Genomic DNA, 24,629 nt, shown 5'->3' with positions numbered 1-24,629 from the left:
GTTTGGTCTAGTTGGACACTTATATATATATATATATATATACACACATATGAGCAATGTAAAACTGTCCATTGGGTGTGTTTGGAAGTCATTGATTGCTTTCAAAAAGGTGGCAGGTCCTTTTTTGTAAAGAAGTTTTGAATAGCATGTAGCAAAAAAAATCATTATTCATTCAAAGGTGATGTATGGGTCATTCTTGATAGAGGTAACATGCAGAGAGCTAGACTTCAGGATAGTCTGACTGAACCGCAAAAAGTACACAGTTGTCATTGTTAGAAAGCGCAACGAGTACAGATATCTTCAAGCTTCTTGGAAACCTTGGGGGGCCTCCTGTCCACCCAGAATAGGCTCCATAGCTCAGTGGTTAGTATGCTAACCGGAATATTTAGCCTGCTAATTGGCACTGCTAGCATGTTAAACAGACCGATCAGCATGCTAAGTGCGGACACTTCCACTCCCCCTACTCCACATAGGTGCTCTACAACAGTGACTGGTGGGGGAAGCACAGAGAGCTGCTCAATACATCATTAGCATATTGACTTTAAATTCTGCTTGTCCTTCTGGAAAAACCAGGGGAGGGAGATGAATGTTTTTCTTCCTCCAGGCTTTAAAAAACAGAAGTACCGGTAGATCTATTACAGGTGACAGACTCTCTTTAACTGGCTTTCTAGATCTGAGTAAGAAACTAACCACCTGGTTATAGAATACATTGCTAGCTTGACACGATATTTATATCTAATGGATGGTACAAGAAGAACAGCCAAGTCTTTTTCAAGGAGAAATCTCTGATGTACATGTGATCTCATATTGTGATTTTTTTGTTCACCACACTGTTTTTGGGAATGTGTTAACTTTACATTTATATTTAGTTACAGTTTTTAAGAAGCTTACTGAATGCTTAAATTAAAAGCAAAGTTTAAACCCTGTATGTATATAATGTTTTAGCCCTGGCACTACACTAATTTGGTGCCAGTAACAACAAAGGTTTGTAATAGGGGAATCACATAAATATAAATATCTACAGGTTTGAAATGACATACAATCAGGCATATAAATATGTACTGAAGGGATGTCCAAATAATATTTTATGGAGTTTAATCTGCCTCAGTTGTATCACCATTGTGATGTTTTACAATACATGTTACCTTTTAATATAGGACATATCTTCCACACTCCTGCAGCTCCCTCTCGGTTAAATTGTCCTAGAGCAAGTTCCATGTAGAAGAGGGGCATGCCAGCAATAATCATGAAAAATAAATAAGGTACCAGGAATGCACCTGAAAAGATAAGAAATAACATCACTGTTTAAAGTCTGGTGGTAAGGAGTCTTCATGCAAAGAGGAAAGATATATTATGTATGCATTAACCTTACTTAAGAGAACAGAATGAGCTTAAGGTGGAAACATGGCTGTTGTTGAGGTCCAATTATCATAAGCCCTTGCTGACTACCACCATCCACTGCTCCCTCCTCCCATCAGGTCCCAAATTGCTATCAGTTCAGTGCAGGAAGATATTGCTAATATATATATATAGTTAGGGAGGTTGGAGAGCGATAAACTGTACATGCTGTAGAATTTGGGAAGTTGTAAATTACATTAGAAAAAATTAATGCTTTCAGGCTCATATAAATGGTATTGTTACAGCTGAGTGTAGAACCTGTCATAAATGGCACTGTGCACACAGAAAGTAACAACTGTGTGAGATTTACATTAAACTGTAAAACCGGGTTCTTCGCACCCAACTCAGACATAATATGAGTCCAACTAACAAATTCTTGGTCATCTCTGCATATAGGGTCGAGTAAACCACCCTTGTCTATAATGGCATTCATTTCAATACCAATAGACACAACACAGTAACAAGAACCATATAGTGTAAGTGAAAACATGCAAGTTGAGTTTCTCATGGCTGGTAGTGGCCCCATCCTAGGACAAAACTATCGCTAATAAGGAATACACCATGCACCATTACTTTCAGTGATAATATAAGCAACAAATATCATTTACATAACACATTTTCCAGGTAATAAAAATATAGCCAATCAAACCATTAGTAGAAAGTGAACACTGTCAACTATACTCTAAAATATCAAACAAAATTTAAGCCAACATCAGGGTTAAGGGCCAATAGGGTATATAGTTTGACTTAGTATAGATTATTTTATAAAAAAATCAATAACTCAGTGCAATGTATGGCTGATATGTAGCAATCAGTTGTAAATATCACCTTAACAACCAGGTACCTCATACTCCAATCAGACAGTCCCTCACTCCAAAAGACTGTATCTTGAAACACATTTTGTGCCATATTACGTAAATCTTAGTATGTTCCAGTGGGAGGAGGACATAAAGGCTGGGGTGTAGATACATCAACAATGTTTTCTTTACATGGGGAGGTAACATCAAATTTTAAAAGTATTTCTTGTGTATATCAACAATAATAATAAGAACTTGAAATTTACTGCTGGTGTAAGCAGCCAGAAGGTGACATTTTGGGACATGGAGATTTCTATAGAAGATGATGAATTGAAAACTTGCACATATGTCAAACCTGTTGACTGCAATATATATCCCGTATCATACATACATACAAATCATCATATTATGTTAAATGCATCTTCTGCAAGAAGATATATTTAAAGTGTATCAATTCAAGCTGATGATGTCAACTGTAGTATTAATGTTGAAAAATATATAAAACAATAATTAAAAGTTAAAAATGTGTGCTCCCCCCTCCCCCCCCAAAGTGCTACCAGCACTACTGCTCATAGCCTAAACATGTAGCAGCAATTCAGGGGGGTGAATAACATGAGCTGGTGACATTATAACAGGGACCAACACCCTTACTGGATCAGAGACATAACATGGGTCAGTTCTAATGAATAAGAAGGAAATATACACAGGTGGAAGTCTATAATAAACAAAAAAGATCAATGGCAGTAACTTCCTGGAAAGGAATTATAATAAGGAATTAGTAGAAAAATCTTATGAGAAATTTCTGACAATGGACAGAAATAACCTCCTAAATCACTAACCAAAAATTTAGACAATGTTCATTACCCAGTACAGCAGCAGATCCAGATTAATTAGATCAATAATGGAAAAAAACTGGCATGTTCTAACAACAGACCTCAAACAAATCCTCCATGCCAAAGCAAAAATAATCTTTAAGAAAGCACAAAACCTGAGGAATATTTTAGCAAACAAGTTTTTATCTACAACTTCAACGAGGAAATTGGGAAACTTTCAGGCTATCATTACTGTACCAAATGCATGGGATGCAGAAATAATACAAAAACCTTGACACAGGCAATTACATTTTACATGTCCAACTCCAATGGAAAGAATTTCAGAATTAGAGACCAGATAAACTGTAATACAGAAGGGGCCATTTAGATGTTGGAGTGCCCAAGTTGCCTCCAATATGTTGGACACACAAAGAAAAAGTGGAAGACCTGAATCTCAGAACATGTCCATAATATTAAGAAGACACTACCCATAGTGTCTCAAATCACTTTCTGGAGAAACACAAAAAAGATCCAACTGCCCTAATCTTTCTTAGTATCCAATATGTCCCTATAAATTGGAGAGGCGACTATTTAACTCCTATTAGTAGACTAGAGGCTAAATAGATATATGAACTTACACCAACGGGCCTTCTATTATGGGGGATGCGGTACAGCTAGGGGAAATAGGTTTCTGAGCACGCAAAAAGACCATTACATGTCCCAATTAGTTGAGGAACCAACTAGGAACCGGACTATACTGGACCTAGTAATAACAAACAATGTAGACGTAATATCAAATATTCAAGTAAAGGAGCACTTGGGAAACAGTGATCATAATATGGTCTCATTTGAAATTAGTTTCCAGAAACAACAGTATAAGGGATCAACTAGGACTTTAAACTTTAAAAAGGCAAATTTTAATATGCTAAAGGAGTCTATAAAGAGCATAGACTGGGACAAAGCCTTTGAAGGAAAAAATACGGAAGAAATGTGGGCTGTCTTTAAAATGTTGTTGGAAACATACACGTATAAGTTCATTCCTATGGGAAATAAATGTAAAAGAATTAAGTCTAAACCAATGTGGCTAAATAAAAAGGTAAGGGAAGAAATGCAAAGGAAGAAGCGTGCATTTAAATTGTTTAAGTCTGAAGGGTCAGAGGAGTCCTTCCATAGGTACAAGGAATGTAATAAAACATGCAAAAAGGAAATTAGATTGGCTAAATTAGAAAATGAAAGGCACGTTGCAAAAGAAAGTAAGACAAACCCCAAAAAGTTTTTTACGTATATAAATGGCAAAAGGATTAAAAAAGATAATATAGGACCCCTAAGAAGTGAGATGGGTGAATTGATAAATAATACTAAGGAAAAAGCAGAGATATTAAACACGTTCTTTTCTTCAGTATTTACCAGAGAGGAACAAATGGCAGGAGTAATACATAAAAATGGAAATGAAACCATGCCATTAATTAATACTTGGTTGTCAGAGGAAGAAGTCCAAAGGCGACTGAAGAATATTAAGATAAATAAAGCTCCAGGTCCAGATGGCATACACCCAAGGGTCCTTATGGAGTTAAACTCGGAAATAGCTAGACCGCTATTCTTAATTTTCAGAGATTCAATCTCATCAGGCTCAGTACCAAGGGATTGGCGAATAGCAGATGTGGTGCCGTTGTTTAAAAAGGGGACGAGATCACAACCAGAGAATTATAGACCTGTAAGCCTGACATCAATAGTGGGGAAACTACTGGAAGGTATTTTAAGGGACAGTATTCAGGATTACTTGGTACGCAATAAAATTATTAGTGGGAATCAACATGGATTTGTGAGGGATAGGTCATGTCAAACTAATCTAATTAGTTTCTACGAGGAAGTTAGTGGGAACTTAGACCAGGGCAGGACAGTAGATGTGGTCTACTTAGATTTTGCAAAGGCCTTTGATACAGTGCCACACAAGAGGTTGGTTTACAAAATAAGGGAACTGGGTCTAGGAATCAAAATTTGTACTTGGATCGAAAACTGGTTAGAGAATAGGGAACAGAGAGTTGTGATAAATGGAACATTTTCTAATTGGTCAAAGGTCTTAAGTGGAGTACCTCCACTTAATGGTGTCATGAATTTACAATGCAGTTTATTTAAGTCTAATGCTAAGTTACTAGACAAAATACACTTTGACACAGTGATAGTGAAAAAGAAAGTTGAAGAGTTAAAGAGACACACATAATACCAAAGCAGAAGTATAATTTTAGTACAAATAGAAAATATAATCATAAAATAGCTGTACATGCACCAAGTTCATATTTTAGTGATGCTTTTACTGCTTGGTTCATGCTGTCAGAGTCATTGAAGTGATGGACTATGTGAATAGATACTTCAGACCCTCTTCTATGATCTAAAATAATATCCAAGAAGATTAAAAACAGTGCAAAAGATGTTTATGCCTCTCCAGTTATGAAAGACTAAAAAAACAAAACACCTACAAGTAGAATTATTCCCCCAAAGCTACATAGAAATTAACTTTTATAATTTGAGTTTGCAAAATTAAGATTGAGGCCATCTTTATATTGGAATAATTAAACATTTGAGCAGAATAGATGTTTGGTATCATTGTAAAATTAATAACACCTCTCACTTTTCTGACTCTATAGTCCTTCCTACTAGAAGAACTAATAGATGAAGATGCCACAGCAGTATATGCTGTTTTCCCCCTCCTGATATGTACCACTGCACTGCCCATGCTACTGCAGGTGTTACATAAACCTGTTCTTGCCAACAACCACCTCCCTCCTCCAAACCCCTGCAGTACTAAACTTAGGGCTCCGATGCACTCCTCTTCATTGTCTTTGCATTCGGGATGACTCTTCCCAGCTCCTTTACCGATGACAGCGTCACAACGTCATAAGTTGATGTCCGTAACATTTAAAGGGGCAAGGAGTGGCGCCTGTCAAGATTACACAGTGTTGGCCCCACCACACAGAGGTACGGTAAACATCATCAGGCAGTGCGGCCCCCCCAGGGATTTCCCTGGTACCTTGGTGGGCCAGCTCCATAAGAAAAACATAAAAAGCCATCACGCCGATACAGACCATGCCTGATTGTTGATCTTGCATTCCTGAAATCTTTCCTGACTGATCAACTGTATATCGAATCTCTGGTTTTATCTTTGGTGACAGCTCCAGATCATCCCACATCTGTTGTCTATTGTATTCATAACTGCTTACCTGTGTACAAAATCTCTCACCTTATCTTTGACCATGGCTCCAGATCATTTTACTGTTTTTGCTGATCGTTTCCTGACCACTCCTGTGTGTATAACTTCTGATCCTTTAGCCTAACTTAGGCTTTAGACTAGCTCTTGGCTACCATCCATTGGAATCCATGCCTCCCTACTTATCAACAGCCTGAAAGCTGCATTGTCTGTGACAAAAGAATGAGGCCCCACTATAGATCCTGCAGGGGCCATTGTTTCTCCCACGGAATTCACTCTGGTTCAAGTAATTCAATCTCTTAGGGAGCAGCTTACCATAATGCAGGCTCACCTAAATGAGCTGCAATCCGCACAAGCCATACTATTGGCTATTCTGGCATCGCCTGCTGTTGATCGGCTTATGACTATTAAAATAGATCTAGAATCTAAGGTGAAGTTGCCTAAAGAATTTGGAGTTGACCATACTCAGTATCTTGAGTTTGCAGCTCAATGCTGCTCAAATTTCCAGAAGCATGCTAGAACATATGCTACGTACTGTCTAAAAGTTGTCATGAATCTTACAGCTCCCCTTGTATGCCTTACTAAACATTCTAAAGAGAAAGGCAGACAATAATGTCAAAGGTATCCTGCAACTCCTCTTGCTTCCTTTGACAGAGCCTTGGTTACAATGAAGGAAGAACCATAAACAGAATCCAAACTGGGGATTTAAGGTGCCGATTATTTACATTAGAAAAAGCATGGAGAAGAGAACAAACTCTCTGTCATTATTGTGCAAGCCCAAAATATTTTCTGGCAAAATGCTAGCTCCAAGAAAGAAATTCTAAACTGTCAGGAAAGTCCTGACCAAGGAACCTTAGAGAGATGGGACAGTCCCACTTTGGATAAAACATCTAAATCCCTTTGACTGCATTCTACGCTGCTGCGTTTCTATGCAAATTTAATTAGGCTATGCTAATTCAAATTCCTACTAATCATATACCTGTTCCAACATCTTCAAGAAAGAATAATCCGAAACTTTGCCCACACACTCTACTTATGACTGTCCTATGGATCTCATGTCAGGGACATGAATTCCCTTTGGATGGAGGACTTCATCCATGTGTGGACTACTGCTCATTATCTGCCATTACTATATGTGATAGTTACCCTTGCCATCAATTCCAAAGTTATTCAAGAGGCTATGCTCCACCTGGAATTTGACAAATGAAATCTAAGAGGAGCCTATAATCTGGTCTGCATATGGCTTGTAGATGGATGGAAAATTGCATTCTGTACTCGCTACGGACACATTAAGTATTTGGTCATGTCATTTGGCCAAATATTTTCAGCATATTGTGAAGAAAATATTTCAAAATATTCTTTTAGTTTTGGGGCATCTTAGAACCCAATGATTTTTAAGCTCAAAAGGTGCACCTTTGAAGCTGATGCAATAGAATTTCAACTGTTACACCCAGTGCATACATTTTAAAAAAGCTGTATCCAGCAGATCAGAATTATTCTGAGGGTTATAGTAAACTGCTATCTATTCGTCTCGCTTTAAGAAATGGCGACACCGCCTCGAAGATACTAGTACATCGATTACTATATACACAGATCATAGAAATCTAGAATATTTGAAATCTTTGAAAAGACTGAACTCCAGCCAAGCCATATGGGATTTGTTTTTTACAAGTTACCATTTTATAGTAATGAATAGGACTAGTTCTCATAACATATAGACAGATGCCTTATCAAGGCAGTTTGCAAGTCCACAAGAAAACTTTAAGAAGGATAAGTCTATACTACAGGCGAATAAGATTCTTACAATGCTTACAAAGTAGAAAGCTATGGCAGCTAAAAAGATGCATAGTCCTTCTAAAATCCGAGTTACAAAAATAAGATTTTTTACTTCACTTTCTTGCATATTCATTCCAATCCCAGCTTTATGGGAAAAGATCCTACAACAACATCATAATTCTAAGGTGGCAAGAGATCTTGGTGTACTCAAAGCCTTGTGTCTTATTTACAGATACTATTGGTGGCCATAATTATCCAAGGACATCCACTAATATGTATCTGCCTGGCTTGTTTGTGTCAGAACCAAGACACTTCATCTGCTTCCAGCTGGAGTCCTTCAGTCACTGCCTATACCTTCAGGCTCATGGCAAGATATGTGCATGGATTTCTGAGCTGCCTTCCTCACAAAGCTATACTACCACCTTTGTGGTAATGTTTAATTTTTTAAAAATGGCACATTTTGTACCCTTTCAGATATTGCCACCCACACTCCAAATGGTTCACTTGTTTCTAAGGCATATCTATAGACTGCTTTGCTGTCCAGGATTTATAGTTTCTGATAGGAGAACACTATTCACAGTAATATTCTGTAAAGTTTTTGCAAATCTTTACACTTACATCTAGAGATATCTTCAGCATATCACCCCCAATCTAATGGCCAAACAGAAACACTGATAAACTGCCAAAGAGTTTTTAATAAGAACAATAGATTCACTGGACCTTTTGACATTACTGCCAGACCATCGCCTCCATACAAAAGCTTCATTTACCACCTTCTATGCATTTTGTTCATCCCATATTTTATGTATTAGAGATCAAGCCTGCAGTACCTGCATCTTCATGGAACCCAGCTTCTCCACCCATTAGGATTTGTGGGCACTATGACTTCATATTTGACAAAATATTGGACTCTTGTATCTTCCGCGGCCAACTTCAGTACATTGAAAAGTTAAAGGCTATAGCCTAGTGAAGCATTCATGGGAACCCGTCAACCTCATATAGGACTGAGTCATTAAGGAGAGATTGCATAAAAAAGGAGTAACTTTGCAGCTGGGAACACGCAGATCGCAGCCCTCTGAACAGTCACTTGGCATAACATAGCAGAGAGAAATGGAAATCTGAAAGCAGGTCAGCTAGCTGAGGACTGGTACACTGGTGGTAGTGAGGTACAAAATCAATATGCAGAAGGGAAGTCCAATAGCAGGCCGGATCTGGTACACAGGCAATAGTGTAGAACAAAATCAGTATCCGAGAAAGAGAGGTCAAAACAAGCAATGGGGAATACCAATGACAGTGTGGGAAATCCCCATAGAGTATAAATAGACCTTGCGGCTGGATTCTATCCAGTAGTGTCAGTCTGCTTGTACACTGTACAAGAAGAGGTTGCGTCATTTGTCAATCAGGTTTCTTATTTTATTCAAGCATGTTCCGGATTTGGATTTACAAATATGGGGGCCCTTGTTTCCTGAAGATAATAAGGCTGCAAGCAAATATGGGGTCTTGATGACCAGAAGAACAGAAGATATTTACAAGCATGGACATTTGGATCTACAATTATTTGGGACATGGTTTCAAACATGGACATTTGGATATTTAAATATTTATGGACATGGTTTTTAAACACATTTGGATTAAAAGCTGCTGACAAAAGAAGAAGAATTCAGATTTGTGAGTATTTGGGGTTTTATTATTTTTATTAAATTTATGTGGTTAAAAAGAGGCTGTGTAATGTTTTTACTGATTATTTTATTATTTTTATTAAAAGTATGTTGTGGTTTTTAAATATTTTGTTTTGTGGAATTACAGGTCTCAGCCAGCCATGGGTGTCAGACCATGTTGGCACTTGTGATTCTCCAAGTGTTAGCATGACCTGGCTGTCATGGCTATGCTGGTGCTTGAAGTTATAGAAGCATCAGCATGCCCACGCTGTTTATGGAACCCTAGCATGGCTAGGACTTGTAGTTCCACAAAGCAAAATGACATCCATTTGTTTTTCTTTACATTATGATCTCCAATATTACCCTACACCCACCGCCCAGGTTGTAAGAAGAGCCTTGTGCTTACAGCACTGGGCTGGTTATTCCTAGAGGGGGGGGGGGGGGCGCACGTTTTGTTTTTGTGTGGAACCCACTTCCTAGGAATGCAGGCCAGCGCTGAATAGCCTGGGGTTGGTATGTCATTATGGCAGGGGGACCCATGCCGCGTGTCCCCCTGCTATAGTGCCAACTACCCCAGATGGCTTGCCTTGTGCTGGTTATGTGAAAATCAGGGGTACCCCATGCAATTTTTTTTCCAGATTTTCACGTAACCAGCAGTAGGATGGCAGCACTAGGGTTAATAATGCACGGACGGGGAAACCCCAAGCATTTTTTTTTTTGAACATTTATCTATTTTTAAACTTTTGATAGCCGCTCGGACCTTCAGCTCTATAGATAGACAGTGTAACAGTGATGTGCTTACTAATCACGCAGCTAGGACACACAGGGGAGTTTGCTAAACACGGGAGAGTTAACTAAACACAGGAGTGTTTGAAATCCCAGCAAATCGCTAGAGATGACCAGCGATTTTGAAGAACAGTGTAAAAATCTCAACTTAATACATCTGCAGACTTGGGGACTAAAATCGCAGGTTATCACCCACGATTTTCCGCGATCTTTAAACAGCGAAAAAAATCAGACCGTGATACATTTACCCCCTGGAGTGAACCATAAAAATAAAGACTGGGTACAGGACCCACTAGATCCAGGGCCAAAAATAAGGTCAAAAGGTCAAGAATCACTGAAATAGAGAATCCAGACTCTCCTAGCTGTATCTAGAGGACATGCGCCAATCTTGTAAAAAATTTGTTAGCATGCAGAGAGAAACTGCAGCAAATAGTTCATAAGAGTATAGATAATACAGATGACTGTCCCACCTGGTAGCCGCTGATTAATCGGAGAGATAATTAGGATGTGTTCCAGTATTGATCCAGAGGTGATTACAGTCCACTTGTTAGTATACTAACCCCGGGATTATGAAACTGATCAATCAAGAAATCCTCAGTGCCATTCAAATATTAAAGACCATATTTATCTTTTATATAACAATCATTGATAAGTATAAGATTGGTGTACCATGGATATAAAAAGTATACACACCATTATTGAAATTGCAGGTGTTTGTGATGTAAAATCTGAAAACAAGATAAATCATATAGAATTTTTTCCACCTTTAATGTGACCTTGCAACTAAGAAAATTCAAGTGGAGAAACAAATAGACAATTTTTAAGAAAGCACACCTCTAAACTAATACTTTGCGTCTTTTTGAGTAAGTCTCTATCACTTTACATAACCAGGAGAAAATGTATCAATTTACGGTTTTGCCTTTGAAGACATTGCCATTTTAAAATTGCCTTGCAAAGTAGCAGAATATCAGTGACTTGCAAAAACCGCAGATTGATACATTTACCCCCTGGACTTTGCAGTTTTATCCCATTGTTAGTGACACTGTCCACCAGGTACTCTGCCCCCTCTAGACCTCCTTGCTGAATTTTCATTAGGAGTGCATCAGCAAAATCAATTACAGACTACTGGACTTTATATACTAATTCTACCTCCTACATTACATGCTGTGGGATGCATTTAAAACGATCACAAGATGAAAATGATTTTGCATTTGATATTGACACCCTAATGAAAGCCTTGACTGAGGCTGACAAAATTTGTAATGCAGACCTCACTGATGCTAACAAGAAGGCCATCTATACAGTTCAAAGGGACCTCTTTCTCCTGGAAACTGAAAAATCCAAAAGAAATTCCTCTATATTTCTCAAAGGTTTTTCACTTTGGTGACTGATCTTGTGGTTTGGCAATTTTTATGGCTTATGTGTCAAAAGTGAGAAGCCCATAGGATTCCAAATGGACCTTGCGTATCGTGCAAAGGCAGAACCCTCTTTGCCATTGCAGTGGGACGATACATTTTTTTTATTCAAGTATTAATAGGCAGCAATCATTGAATCAATTGTTCCCTTTAAATATTATACAGATGCTAGATTCATTGGATATTACATTGTTCTGTTGGTAAAAATTATTATCTTACCTATTGTCTATTAAGATGATTTAGAAATTCAACAATTTGATTTATGTCTGATTTATCTATTCATCTATCAGTTGTGTCTTTTAATCCCCTGTTACTACTTGTTACTGCTCTTCTCACTTTGGGGCAGTGAGAAGAGCATCCTTGCAAAGAATCCTTGCAAGACCCTCTTTAGAAGTGGCTTGGCACTTCCAGACTTCATGGCCCTCATATTGGAGTCATTCATAGCCACTTCATATGATGTATCAGCCAATGCGTCATAGAGAGGACATGCCCGCAATGTCACTATGACCTGCTCAATTCTCTGGGCATGGAAGTCCCCTCTAGTAGTGTTTCAAAGAACTGAGCTCTTGATTCCAGCAGATAGGGCTGAGAGAAGGTGTGTCACAATATCACTGTAATAACTTTTTTACTATACGTATCTGGTCTAATTACAAAGCGCAATTCATAACTTCACAAGTATGGGAATGGATATCCCAGCTAATTCTTTCTGCTTCCTAAATATGGTCATGTTTAAACAACTCCTCAAATAACATTAATATACTGAATTTTACAATTTGTTATGCTCTATTTTTTTTAAACTTCACTAAATAAATGTTTCAAATTCCAGCAGATTCCAAATGCAATCATATTATTTTTTAAGTTCACCAAATAACCATTAGTTATTAGTATATGTTAAACATAGTATTACTTACTTATTGATGTGGCATTCAGAGAATATTAGCTATTTATTGATCGCATTGATATAAACTACTATTAGTGGATTGGTTTAAAACTCAATTCACTAATAGTACTTAATAATGTACAGATCATGCATACTATAGTTGTTGTTGTTATTATTATTATTATATTTTATTTATTAGACACCACAAAGAGTCCACAGAGCCATACACAGGAGTAAGAACAGAGTACATATTTACAAAATTACACAATGTGCAAACAGCTATGAGACATATATCATTGCATGATACATAATTATACAATTCACAAACAGCTATGAATTAACAGAGTACATAGTAATGAGGAGCAACTACTGAACAGACAGTAATCTTAAGTGATAATTAATAATGTGTGAAGTATGCCTTTGTCCAGGAGCATGGGCTCAAGAAACAGGGCTGGGAAAACAGGAGGAGGGATAGTATGCTTGAATGAGGAGATGAGATTTTAGAAGGGAGGAATGCAAAGAGGTAATCAGTGTGATGGTGAGATGGAAGGGGCGGGAGTGGGGGTAGAAAAAAAGTTGGAGATGTAGGGTGGAGAGGTGTGGCTGAGGGTTTTGTAGATGAGGGTGAGGAATTGAACTGGATTTTGTAGTAGATGGGGAGCCACTGTATTGACTGAAAATGGGACAGTTGAGGTAGAGCAGTGAGAGAGGAAAATAGATCAGACAGCAGCACTGAGGACAGACTGAAGTGGGGAAAGGTGGGAGGTAGGTAGGCCAGAGAAGAGCAGGTTACAGTAGTCTAAGCGAGAAATATTAAGGGAGTGAATGAGAGTTTTGGTTGCTTCCATGGTAAGAAACTGTCTGGTCCTGGCGATGTTCCGAAGTTGGAAGCGTCAATATTGAGAGAGGGACTGAATGTGAGGAGTAAAGGAAAAGAAAGGATCAAGGCAGCTGACTTAAGAGACACTTGAGAGAATAGCGATGCCAATGGATAGGGAGAGGATTGGAGAAGAGCTGACTGTACAGGGGGCCGATTCAAGCATATTACATTTCAAAAAGTGCTGGGATATCCAAGAGGAGATGGACAAAAGTCAACTGGAGACAAGAGAGAGGAGGAAAGGGGAGAGGTCAGGGCAGGAGAGGTACATTTGGGTATTATTGGTGACACTGGAGGCCAAAAAAGTTGATAAGGGAAGAAGTGTAGATGGAGAAGAGCAGGGGGGCAGAATGGACCCATAGGGAACACCAACAGGCAGAGGAAGAGGAAGGCAGATGGAGTCAATTCTAGAAACAGAAAACTATCGGTTGGTAAGGTAGGAGGTAAATCAGGAGAAGACAGAGTTACGTAGAGTGATGGAGTGGAGGGTGACGAGCAGAGGGTAGCCAATGGTATTGAAGGCAGCAGAGAGGTTGAGAAGGATAAGAAGGGAGAATGGACCCTTAAATTTGGCAGTTAGAAGACAGTTAGTGACCTTGGTGAGGACACTTTCTGTGGAATGGAGTGAGGAAATGCCAGATGTGGGCTGAGGAGGGAGTGAGGAGGCAGTGGAAGGAGAGGAGTAAGAAGGGATGGATTTGATCCTCACGGGTGGGGGGAAGGGGGCAATGTGGGTAAACTGGAGTGAAAGCATAGAGATGTGGCTTCACAGTGTTAGTGGTGAATGTGCAAGTCACGCTTACATCCTAAAATGAGGGAAACAGACAGGAGGCACAATGGGGAGTCAGATGGAAGGAGCGAGTAGCGGGAAAGGGGAGAGAGGTGAGGAGATTTAGCATGGAGAGCAGGTTAGGTGGATGGCTGGTATGCTTTGAGGAAAAAAAGAGTTTTAAGTGCCTGTTTGAAGGTACACAGATTAGGGGACAGTCGGATGGAGCATGGGAGGTCATTCCAGTGGAAGGGGCAGCCTGAGAAGAAATGTTGGATTCTGGAGTGGGATGAGGTGATCAATAATAATAATGTTATTAAGTGCAATATACACAAGAGAGAATAGTGTCTGGAGTCATTAATAAATGCAAAGTGACATTTAGAATGTAAAATATAATTACATACAAACATAAATTTCAATTAAGTAAAATTAAATTAAATACAAACAGCAGCTATTTTCCCATTCAAAAAATCTCTTCTCCATAGCCTAAATTGAAATATCAGTTAAATATTGCAAATAGACAGCTGTAACTTTATATTATATAAAACGAGAGAAAAAATAGGCCAGCACTTAGTATATCCCATATTATATATGGTACCAGCTGCATGGCAATATAAATGAAAACTACATTTTAATGGTGTTTTAAAGCCTAGAGGTCAGTGTAGGAGCTGCATATAATGAGATACCCTTGATGCTGGGATGCAGGCTTAAAAGTTTTGATCAAAATATGAACTAATGCTTCATGTTTTCATTTTGATAGAAACACACAAATATGCAGTGTTAAGGATAAGTGTCCAGGTCTACCCAATCACAAGAACATACTCTCGCTGTACTCAGCCCCATCCCCATTCCGTCTCTCTAGTCGTATCACGTCACAAATTTAAAATGTAATTCAGTCTGCATGTGTACGATCTTTTGGTGCACAGGCACAGTATAGAAATACGTATTATACGATAATAATACTGCTTACATCCAACTGGGCATCAAACCATGAGCTCTCTCTCCTACACATGTAATCCAACATAAAAATAAGCTGACTGGGGGATGGGGGTGTCATGTGCAAGCTAATTTTTAGGCATAAATCTGCAAATATATGTTTGTGATTTACTACCTAGAAATAGTGTGCCATGGTTCTCTTAGAAGCTGTTAGATCAATGGGTTTTGTGTATGTTAAACTACCCAGAGGGGGCTGGTAGATAAGGGTAGCACCTTATACCAGGTTTGTAAGTCATATGGGTGAGAAGTTAGGATAGAGTGACAAAAACCTGTCTCTACAGCATAATCATAAAACCCTAATTTGCATTCTACAGTCCTGTTGGTTCTGACCTCACAGGAAGGGGGGCTGTGGGCCCTATAGCTTGGTTTTAAAACTGTAGTGAAAATGTAACTCGTGGTTCTCTCTGAGGGAGTCATTTGATTGAAGAGGTCCCATTTTTTCTGCTTCTCCCAGCACCAGAAACTTGATTCTAAGTGAGGTATCAATTCTGTGTGTTATCCTTTTTATTTTATAAGAAACAATTGCTTTATATTTGTATGCCTTTTATTATCTTTTTATCTTAAGCATTGTGGATGTATTTTCCATATTAAATTACACTTAATAAGTTCAAGTCTCTGTGTTCTTAGGAATTCACGCGACAGTTTGGTCAAGACGCTACCTAATTGAAACAATTGAGGTTTTATGTGAACTCTGATTAAAGTAAATTGTGTTAGATTAATGCTGGGGAGAACCGAAGGCTTCCTAAATAAGAGTGTCTTGTCAGAAAAAACCTTGGTGGTGGCATAATTAGTATCGCAAAGCTAGTGTGTGGCATAGATAGGGAAGGATTTAATCATTTTAGACAGACCAGGTGGTTGTGTTTTGTTTAACCCTGTGTCACACATGCATCACGCAAACTCAGGTGAGTGCTGTTCGTGACAGGGGGGGTTAGTGATTGAGAGACTAGTGAGAATAACTTGGCTGCACAGAGAAGCAGTTACTATATAGCAGCAAGTATATAGTATGGGGAAAAGTGAATGTCTAAAGAAAATGAAACATTGTAACTAAGGGAAAGTATAAATGGAGTTGGAAGGCAGCAGAATGTAACAGATGAAAAGAAGATTTTGAAATATGATATTAGAGAGAAATGAGGGAAGGAGAAAATCTTGTGAAATCTGGGTTCTGAAGTGTAGGTGGGTTAAGTTGAAATTGTGTGGGTACCTCAGCTAAATAAATTAATTACTGAAACTTAGTAAGACTGGGGGTAAATGTTTTAAGCTGCTAGTTTTCCGGTGGGTTTTAACAATCAATTAGATTTTAGCTATAATTTATTTAGTACATTCTACAAAATGATAGCTAGAATCAGATTGGTTGCTATAGGCAAAATCTCCATTTTTCAAACCTGCTGAAAAACTCAGCTTGTTACATTTACCCCTGTGAGTATAATCTCAATTTGTATAGCACACATGCAAATTTAAATAGTACATCCCAAGCATACTGAAATGTATCCATATCTGGATTTGAGCATATCTTAGACTTCCAGCCACTTATGTCTGGAGAGGTGGGATGGAGGCAGACAAACGTTAGTTGAGTACAGTAAAATGTGACCTAAAAAACATGGATGCATCCCCAGATATGCTTCTTAGGAGGTGTATCATTTGGGTTGTTTTTGTTTTTTCATTTTATAATTCTTTATTTTGGTTGATCAATCATATAACAAGAACACATAATAGTGTATCTAAATTGTAAATAGCAAACCATATAAATATGACCAAGAGTACCAAAGTCTAACATGAAATATCTAAAGGGTCAGCAGAGAATAAAGGTACAGGAAATATTACTAGTGTTTAAGGATAAGAAAAAACATGAGATTTTGGTAGATAGGGAGTGAGCAGGGGAAGAAAGGGTTTTTGGGGGAGGGTGGTATCAGTACAGGTCTAATGGAAGGAGAAGGGCATTGACCTTGTCAGTTCATCTTAATGTAATTAAAGGGTAGTTACCAAGTGTTGGGTATGTATCACTGGAAGGACCACACAGTTATGGGGGATTATTAGTAGTTTTCAAGAGGTAGAGGAGGAGGGTTTACATCTGGTCTCAGTGAAAAGTCATGGAGCCCATACCTGACTAAACGCATGACCTCTATCATGCGGGTAGCAAATTATTTTCTCTATGGTCACTATATGCCAAATGTGCTTCTTACGTGCTGAAAAGGATAATGGGAGCAAGTTTTTCCAAATTCTAGCTATTAGACATTTAGCTGCTGCTAAAATGTGTGTTGTTATTTTTCTAGAAGTTTGTTAAGATCTTTGGAAGGATAACATAGCATGAAAATCCAGGGATCCTTTCTAGAAACTACAGGTTCTTCAGAAGTCTATGTACTTTTTCCCAAAAGGAAGTTATTATAGGACATGATGGCCACAATGTTTCCAACAGTCAGGTAGAGCAATTAAAACATTTGTTTAAGCCTTGTTGGAGTATAATACCATTGGTAGTAAATTTTATAAGAAGTTTCCTTGACTGTAGTGGCGATAGAGCTTTTAGCGATACCCAGTCTAATCTCTTCCCAGGTCTCCTCGTCCAGTGGGGGGGCCCAAGATCCCTCTACCACTCTGCTTTATGATAGTACTATGGTGGTAGGGCAGAATCAAGAATAATACCATACATTTGGGAAATTAAATTTCTGCTCGCTGGCTGATATCTGCAGATACTTTGTTATGCATCAGACCCGCTGTCACTTACCTTTTCTTTGGCAGCTGTACTCCTCTGGGATGGATGCCACCAAAGAATAATGTATTCTAGTGCCAGGTCCACCCATTGTCCCCTTAAAAGCACCAATTGCACTTTGACCCCTGTAAATGACAAGCTTAGCAGTCACCGGATTTTCTCTATTCACAATTTCCAGGTGACGGATATACCAGGTTATAACTGGGAGATACAATATATCTAAATAATGGTATGTAGATATTTATTCACTGTTGCACTGATGGTCATCGTGATTTTTATGTCGGTGTCATTCTTGTCGTTATTGCTATCATCACCAGTACGTATCCCACTCAACTACTCATCATCGCCAAGTGGCTGAAATACTTACCCGATTGCAAAGGAACCGATTATTTTGCAAGCTCAAGAAATGTTCTTTTGAGACCGGCCAGACAACTTTTCTGGGATACATCGTTTCTGGCTCCGGCCTGCAGATGGACCCAGAAAAGGTCTGTGCTATCCTGGATTGGCCCATTCCAACTGGACTCAAGGCCATCCAACGCTTTCTGGCTTTTGCCAACTATTACAGACAGCTTATACAAGGATATTCCACTCTTCCCCCACCTACAGACCCCCCCTGGACATCTTCCACACCCAAATACTTATTCCCTTCCCCACCTCACTGAAGCACAACTGTCAATCCTAAACACTGAGATCATGACAAAGGAGATTAAAATGACCTTAGAAGCTCAGCAGCCCCGAGCCCAGAAGGCCTTACTGCATTGTACTATAAAAAAAAATCGCCTCTGACCTTGCACCTATGTTCCTTTCCCTCTTTAATGCAATTTTAAATGGTAAAAAATTTGAAAGAGACACCACCAGAGTGGATGTTATTGCCAAGGAAGAACGGAAACCTAGTCGCTTTGAGAGCTATCGACCTATTTCACTATTTAATGTAGACTTAAAGCTATTTGCTAGACTACTTGCAAACAGACTGGCTCGAGGTGGGCTTCATCCCAGCTCATCTAGGAGCAGACAACACAAGACAATCAATTGCTCTGGTGGTGTTTTTTTTATGCAGGGTCTCTTGGCCCTTTCTGAGAGCTGCCCTCACTGCAGTGGGATTTAGAGGCCAATTTATTTGCAGATTACAACCCCTTTATTACAACCCCTTAGCTACTGTTTGGTCTAATAGTGCTGCATTGCCTCCATTACATATTACAACTGGTACCCGACAAGGCTCCTCTCTCTACCCTTAGTTATTCGCTCTAACATTGGAGCTGCTGGTGTCTTGTGTTTGCAACATTTTGACGATCACAGGGATCCATGCAGGTATGACGGACTAAGAACTATGTACGCGGATGATATTCTGCTCACAATTACCAACCCCCTCACCTCCCTCCCTTACCTACAGAGTGAACTCATTGAGTATGGTTTAATATCTAACTTTTAAATTAATATGGACAAATCTGAAATCCTCCCTCTCAATTTGCCTTCCCACCACCTAGACTCTCTGAGGCACCAATCAAATTTCCGATGGCAACTAGACAAGTTCAAATACCTGGGGATCTTCTTAACGGGTCACTATAACCAATTATATGCTGCTAACTTTCGACGACTCTTGGACTCACTTAACCGTGACCTTGAAAGTGGGATAGATTGTACATCTCCTGGCTTGGCCGCATAACGGCGGTGAAAATGAATCTGTTCCCATGGATTCTTTATTTGTTTCAGCCAATACCTATTTGAGTACCCTCACTCGCACTTCAGACCCTTCAGAAGCAAATCGCCCGGTTTGTCTGGACAGGTAGATGACCCGAGTACAAGCTGGTACTGTACATTGCCAAACTTCAGAGGGAGGGCTGGGCCTTCCAAATATCTCTAAATGCTGCATTGCCACGCACCTGACCCAACTAGTCCTATTTCACTTTCCATCCTCTATGAGGTTATGGGTCGACATTTAAGCTAATCTCCTGCACCTGCTCTTAACTTACATCCTACTATGGATATCAATCAAGCACCGTCTGCCACTCTCTCTACTCCTACAAATTACTGACTTCTCTCTCCAGATATGGGACTACAGTACCCGTACATTTCATTTGCTGAAAAATCCCAAAATCATGTTTTCACTGTGGAATAACCCAACTATTCCCCCTGACAACAAAAATCCTTCTTCCAACATGGGCTCAGATTTCTGATGGACATAGCTCCTATGCGTATATATTCCCCGAATTTGCGGACCTCCAATGGCGCTATGACATTCCTCATGATCGCTTCTACCAGTTTCTCCAAGATATCTATATCACTCAATCCCAGACTACTTGCTACCTCACACCTATAGAATCCTTTTGTAGAGGTAAATTCCTCCCCACTGGCTTAATCTCTACATTTTACAATCTTTGGTGGCATTTTGTCAACCTGTCAAAGATCGCTATGAACTACAGTGGGAAGAAGACCTCTGTGTGATAATAGAACTGGATGAATGGTCCAAAATCAGGACACGGGTTGCCAAGAGCTCTATCTGCATGGGAACCAAGGAGAACTCATATAAGCTTATATAGATGGTATTTGGTCCCCACTCGCCTAAAAGCCATATATCCTGATTCATCTAGTTTATGCTGGAGATCCTGTGGACATGAGGGCTCATTCCATCCTGTTTGGTGGTCATGCACTAAGATAGTGATGATCTGGCAAAAGGTTCATAATCTAATTTATAGAGTCACCTCACTACAACTTCCCCACTGTCCTTCCTATTCTCTCCTACACAGACCTGTACCTGATGTTGATAAATGTACAATAGCACTTGTAGGCCATATACTTAATGCCGCCAAATGTGCAGTAGCAGTGAGCTGGAAACACTCCGAGCCCCCTGTGCTGACTGAAGTGATGAATAGAATTTGGCAGGCTTACAGCTGTGAACATATCACAAGCATCATTAATGATCGACCCATTAAATTTCGAAACATCTGGCAACCCTGGCTTGCCACTTATGGATCAGACCATCCAGGACTCTCTTAATGCTGAAACTGTCACTATGTGTCGCAGTTATAAATCAGATACTGAGTACTTTTCAATCACCAAGATGCCAGGCCAGGCTCCCTCCCCATTCCTCCTTTTTCCTTGCTATCACCCTTCTCCGTTCTCCTCCCCATACACTTTTCCCCTTCCTCTCTTATCTTACTAAGACCCCCCTTCTCCCCCTCTTGCCCCCCTCTTTTTTCTCTTTACCTCCACCTTCAATGCTGTTTTGCTTCACAACAATGTTCTCAATAATTTTTGTATTGACTAATTGTTTTTTGTAACCTAATCTCAACACTGTTAAAATTCTGGAAAAACTCCCTAATAAAATATGTTGAAAAAAAAAATAAACTAGCACTTTCGGAATGGAGGTAACTTTTGGAAGGATCACACTTCCCGGTTAACATTATCACCGACCACAAAAATTTGCTTTACCTCTAATCGGTCCAGTGCTTAAATCTTCGTCAGGCACACTGGTCCCTCTTTTTCTCCTGCTTCAACCTGCACATCACTTTCAAACCAGGCTCTAAAAATAAGAAGGCTGACGCCCTTTTGTGAAGACACGAGTTTGATAACACTTTAACCAGCCTGTCCCTCTTTTCTCACATAATCTGGATTATAGTAAGTACTTTTATAGCCCTTGCTTTTGTTTCCCAGCTCAACGAGTACAACTGCAGTGTCTAATTACATGGGGATAAGGGGACATTGTAGCTCATTGTACATATGTATATTGTTTATTGTATATCGTTGATGTGGCAGTGAGGTTGTTATTCATTGTCCTTAAAGTGAAGCCAGGTGGGTAATGGGTAATGATAATTGATGATTGCCGTATACATGGGAGGAGGATGGCTAATTAGTATCCATTGTTCTCAACAAGACTACTCCAGACGTTTGGTCTACAATCTGGCAGGGGAGTTTTTGTGGAATTACAGCTCATCTCCACTCACATCTCCAACCCCCTAGCCCAGGACTCACCAATGTTTGACAGGGAGACACCCAGGTGTTTGCCCAGGGAGGGGAAAGCACTGTGGAAATTTGACCCTATATATAAGGAGCCACTCCAGGGGAGGAGGTGAGATTCATTCTGGGATTTGATGGCTGGAAGCTGCAGGGTGGCTGGTGGCTCTACCAGTGATATACATCGGTAAATCCATGGTTTGTCAAGTCTGGACAGCAAGGTGACTGTAACTAAGCTAGTATTGTAAGGGACAGATAGTAGGTGAACCTGTCTGGCATTTATTTACTGTGTGTACTTAATATTCTAGTGATTGTTTTTGTTACAATAAATGTACTGTTGTACTTTTCTAACTGCATTTGCCTGAGTGACTTAATAAGACCCTTAGAAGGTACTGGGTAGGCTTCTCTGGCCTAGGAAGGCACTCGTGGATGGCCAGCCAGAGTGAAGTGGGTAGAACTGGGCCAGAAAACCTGATATCTTCACACCTTTCTCAAGATTTTCTCCATGAACCAGAACCAACTGAACTCCTTTCATGTCCTATTCTGGATCATAACTCACTGTTGGACACTGTGTCCTCTTTTCCTACACCTCCGCCAGAGAAAATCTTTGTGCCTATGAGTCTTCGGAAGAAATTACTTCAATGGTGTCATGCCTCATGTTTTGCTGGTCATGCTGTGATCCGGAGAACCACTGAACTCATCTCCAGAAGTTATTGGTGGCCTACCCTTTGTACTGATATGAAACAGTTTGTGGCAGCCTGTAATGTCTGTGCACAGCATAAGACTCACCGTGTAAGCCCTTCGGGTCTATTTGTTCCATTGCCTCTTCCAACCAGACCCTGATTATACATTTCCATGGATTTTATTACTAACCTTCCTTCAAGTAAAGGTTTTAACACTGTCTGGGTGGTCCTAGACCACTTCTCTAAACTGGCCCACTTTGTGCCTCTTTCTGGTCAACCTTCTGCTGCTCATGTTGCCTATTTATTTGTGAAGGAGAATTTCCGGCTACACGGTTGTCTCTTAGAGATTGTATCAGACTGAGGAGTTCAGTTTACATCTAAATTCTGCAGATCCCTATGCAAACTTCTCAACATTGAACAAAATTCTCATCGTCCTATCACCCACAGTCTAACGGACAAACAGAGAGAGTGAATCGGGAACTGGAAACTTTCATTCTGATTTATTCTCCGGGCCTCTCAAGACAACTGGTCCGACCTCCTGCCCTGGGAAGAATTAGCCCACAATAACCTCGTCTACTCCATTCTTTATTGTTCATGGTCAAAATCCAAACCTTCCTGGGTTTTCTACTCTCCACCCATCCAGATGGTTGCAGTCGACAGTCTTCATCTGGACTTTGTTTCGATTTGGACCCAAACCCTTAAATGGCTCAAGAAGTCCTCCTCTCGTTACAAACATTTTGCAGATAAAAAACATTGTGCTATTTCCCCATTGAAAGTTGGCGATAAAGTATGGGGGTCGACAAAGAAATTTCGACTTAGAGTACCATGTACGAAGTTTGCGCTTTGATTTATTGGTCCCTTCAGAGTGCTCCAGATCAACAATCCTGTTTCTGTAAAATTGAAGTTGCCTGCTTCTATCCGTATCTCCAACACCTTCATGTGTCATTACTCAAACCTCTTATCATTAATTGCTTTTCATCCACCAGGGTACCTCCTCCACCTCTGCCTGCTATGCATGGTGAAGAATTCAAAATTAGTCAAATTCTGGACTCTAAGATCTCTCATGGTAAGCTCAAATATCTTGTGGATTGGATACGCTTTAGTCCTGAGGAATGCACTTGGATTGATTCTTCTGCAGTCCATGCTCCTCTCCTGGTGAAGAAGTTTCAATCTAGAAACCCTAAGAAACCTAGTTTTAGGTGTCCAGTGCCCACCTTTAAAGGGGGGGGTACTGTCACGCATAAGACCGACTGATCGATGGGCTCCCCGCTGTCACTTACCTTTTCTCTGGCGGCTGTACTCCTCCGGGACGGACACAGCGGCTCTGTTGACAGGGCGCCATATTGCCAAAAGAACTGTGCATGCACGAACACGCATTTTTCCTAATCATTCTTTCCAGTCAATCAGCTGGCTGCTTCCGCTATTTAAACACACCTCTTGCCATAGTATTTTTCCAGACCTTTAGGTTTCCTCTCCTATTTAGACGTTCTGAACCCAGGCTCCTGTTTACATTCCTGCCCCTTGGAAAATATGACTTTCACATTTATTAATAACATTATCAATATACTATTCTCTCTTGTGTATATGACACTTCATCACAATATAAACAATATAGTCATGCAACTCATAGTGCGTAAGCATATACATAAGTATGCTAGATGCAAAAATACTTTTCTGCTTTGAGTTAGACATATCTTGACATACATGTAACTCAACATACTCATGTAACTCATGTAACATGTAACTACTCATTTTTTTGAACAGAATATTTAAACATTTATTTAAATAACCCCCTAAAACTACAATTAAAGGGTAGTCGCTATGAATGTTGGGACAGCAGTGGTTTATGCCCACACATAATGTGCGGGATTATAGAGATTATCCTGTATTACATCAATGTGAGTTTATTGCATTTAACATTT

The 24,629-nt window shown here is 39.7% G+C and overlaps 1 protein-coding gene across 1 annotated transcript in view; it reads right to left on the bottom strand.

Annotated features, from left to right (window-relative positions):
- SLC6A3 (solute carrier family 6 member 3) overlaps positions 1–24,629 on the bottom strand; it is a 108,771-nt gene that overhangs the window by 55,491 nt on the left and 28,651 nt on the right. Inside the window, exon 3 of the mRNA XM_075211306.1 lies at positions 1,146–1,277. Coding sequence (XP_075067407.1) covers positions 1,146–1,277 — 132 coding nt within the window. The remainder of the gene's footprint in view (positions 1–1,145; positions 1,278–24,629) is intronic.

The sequence above is a fragment of the Mixophyes fleayi genome, chromosome 5 (genome assembly GCF_038048845.1).
Source record: "Mixophyes fleayi isolate aMixFle1 chromosome 5, aMixFle1.hap1, whole genome shotgun sequence".
Taxonomy (NCBI): Eukaryota; Metazoa; Chordata; class Amphibia; order Anura; family Limnodynastidae; genus Mixophyes; species Mixophyes fleayi.
Note: the sequence above shows the minus strand (reverse complement) of the source record. Positions and strands in the feature narration are given on the sequence as shown.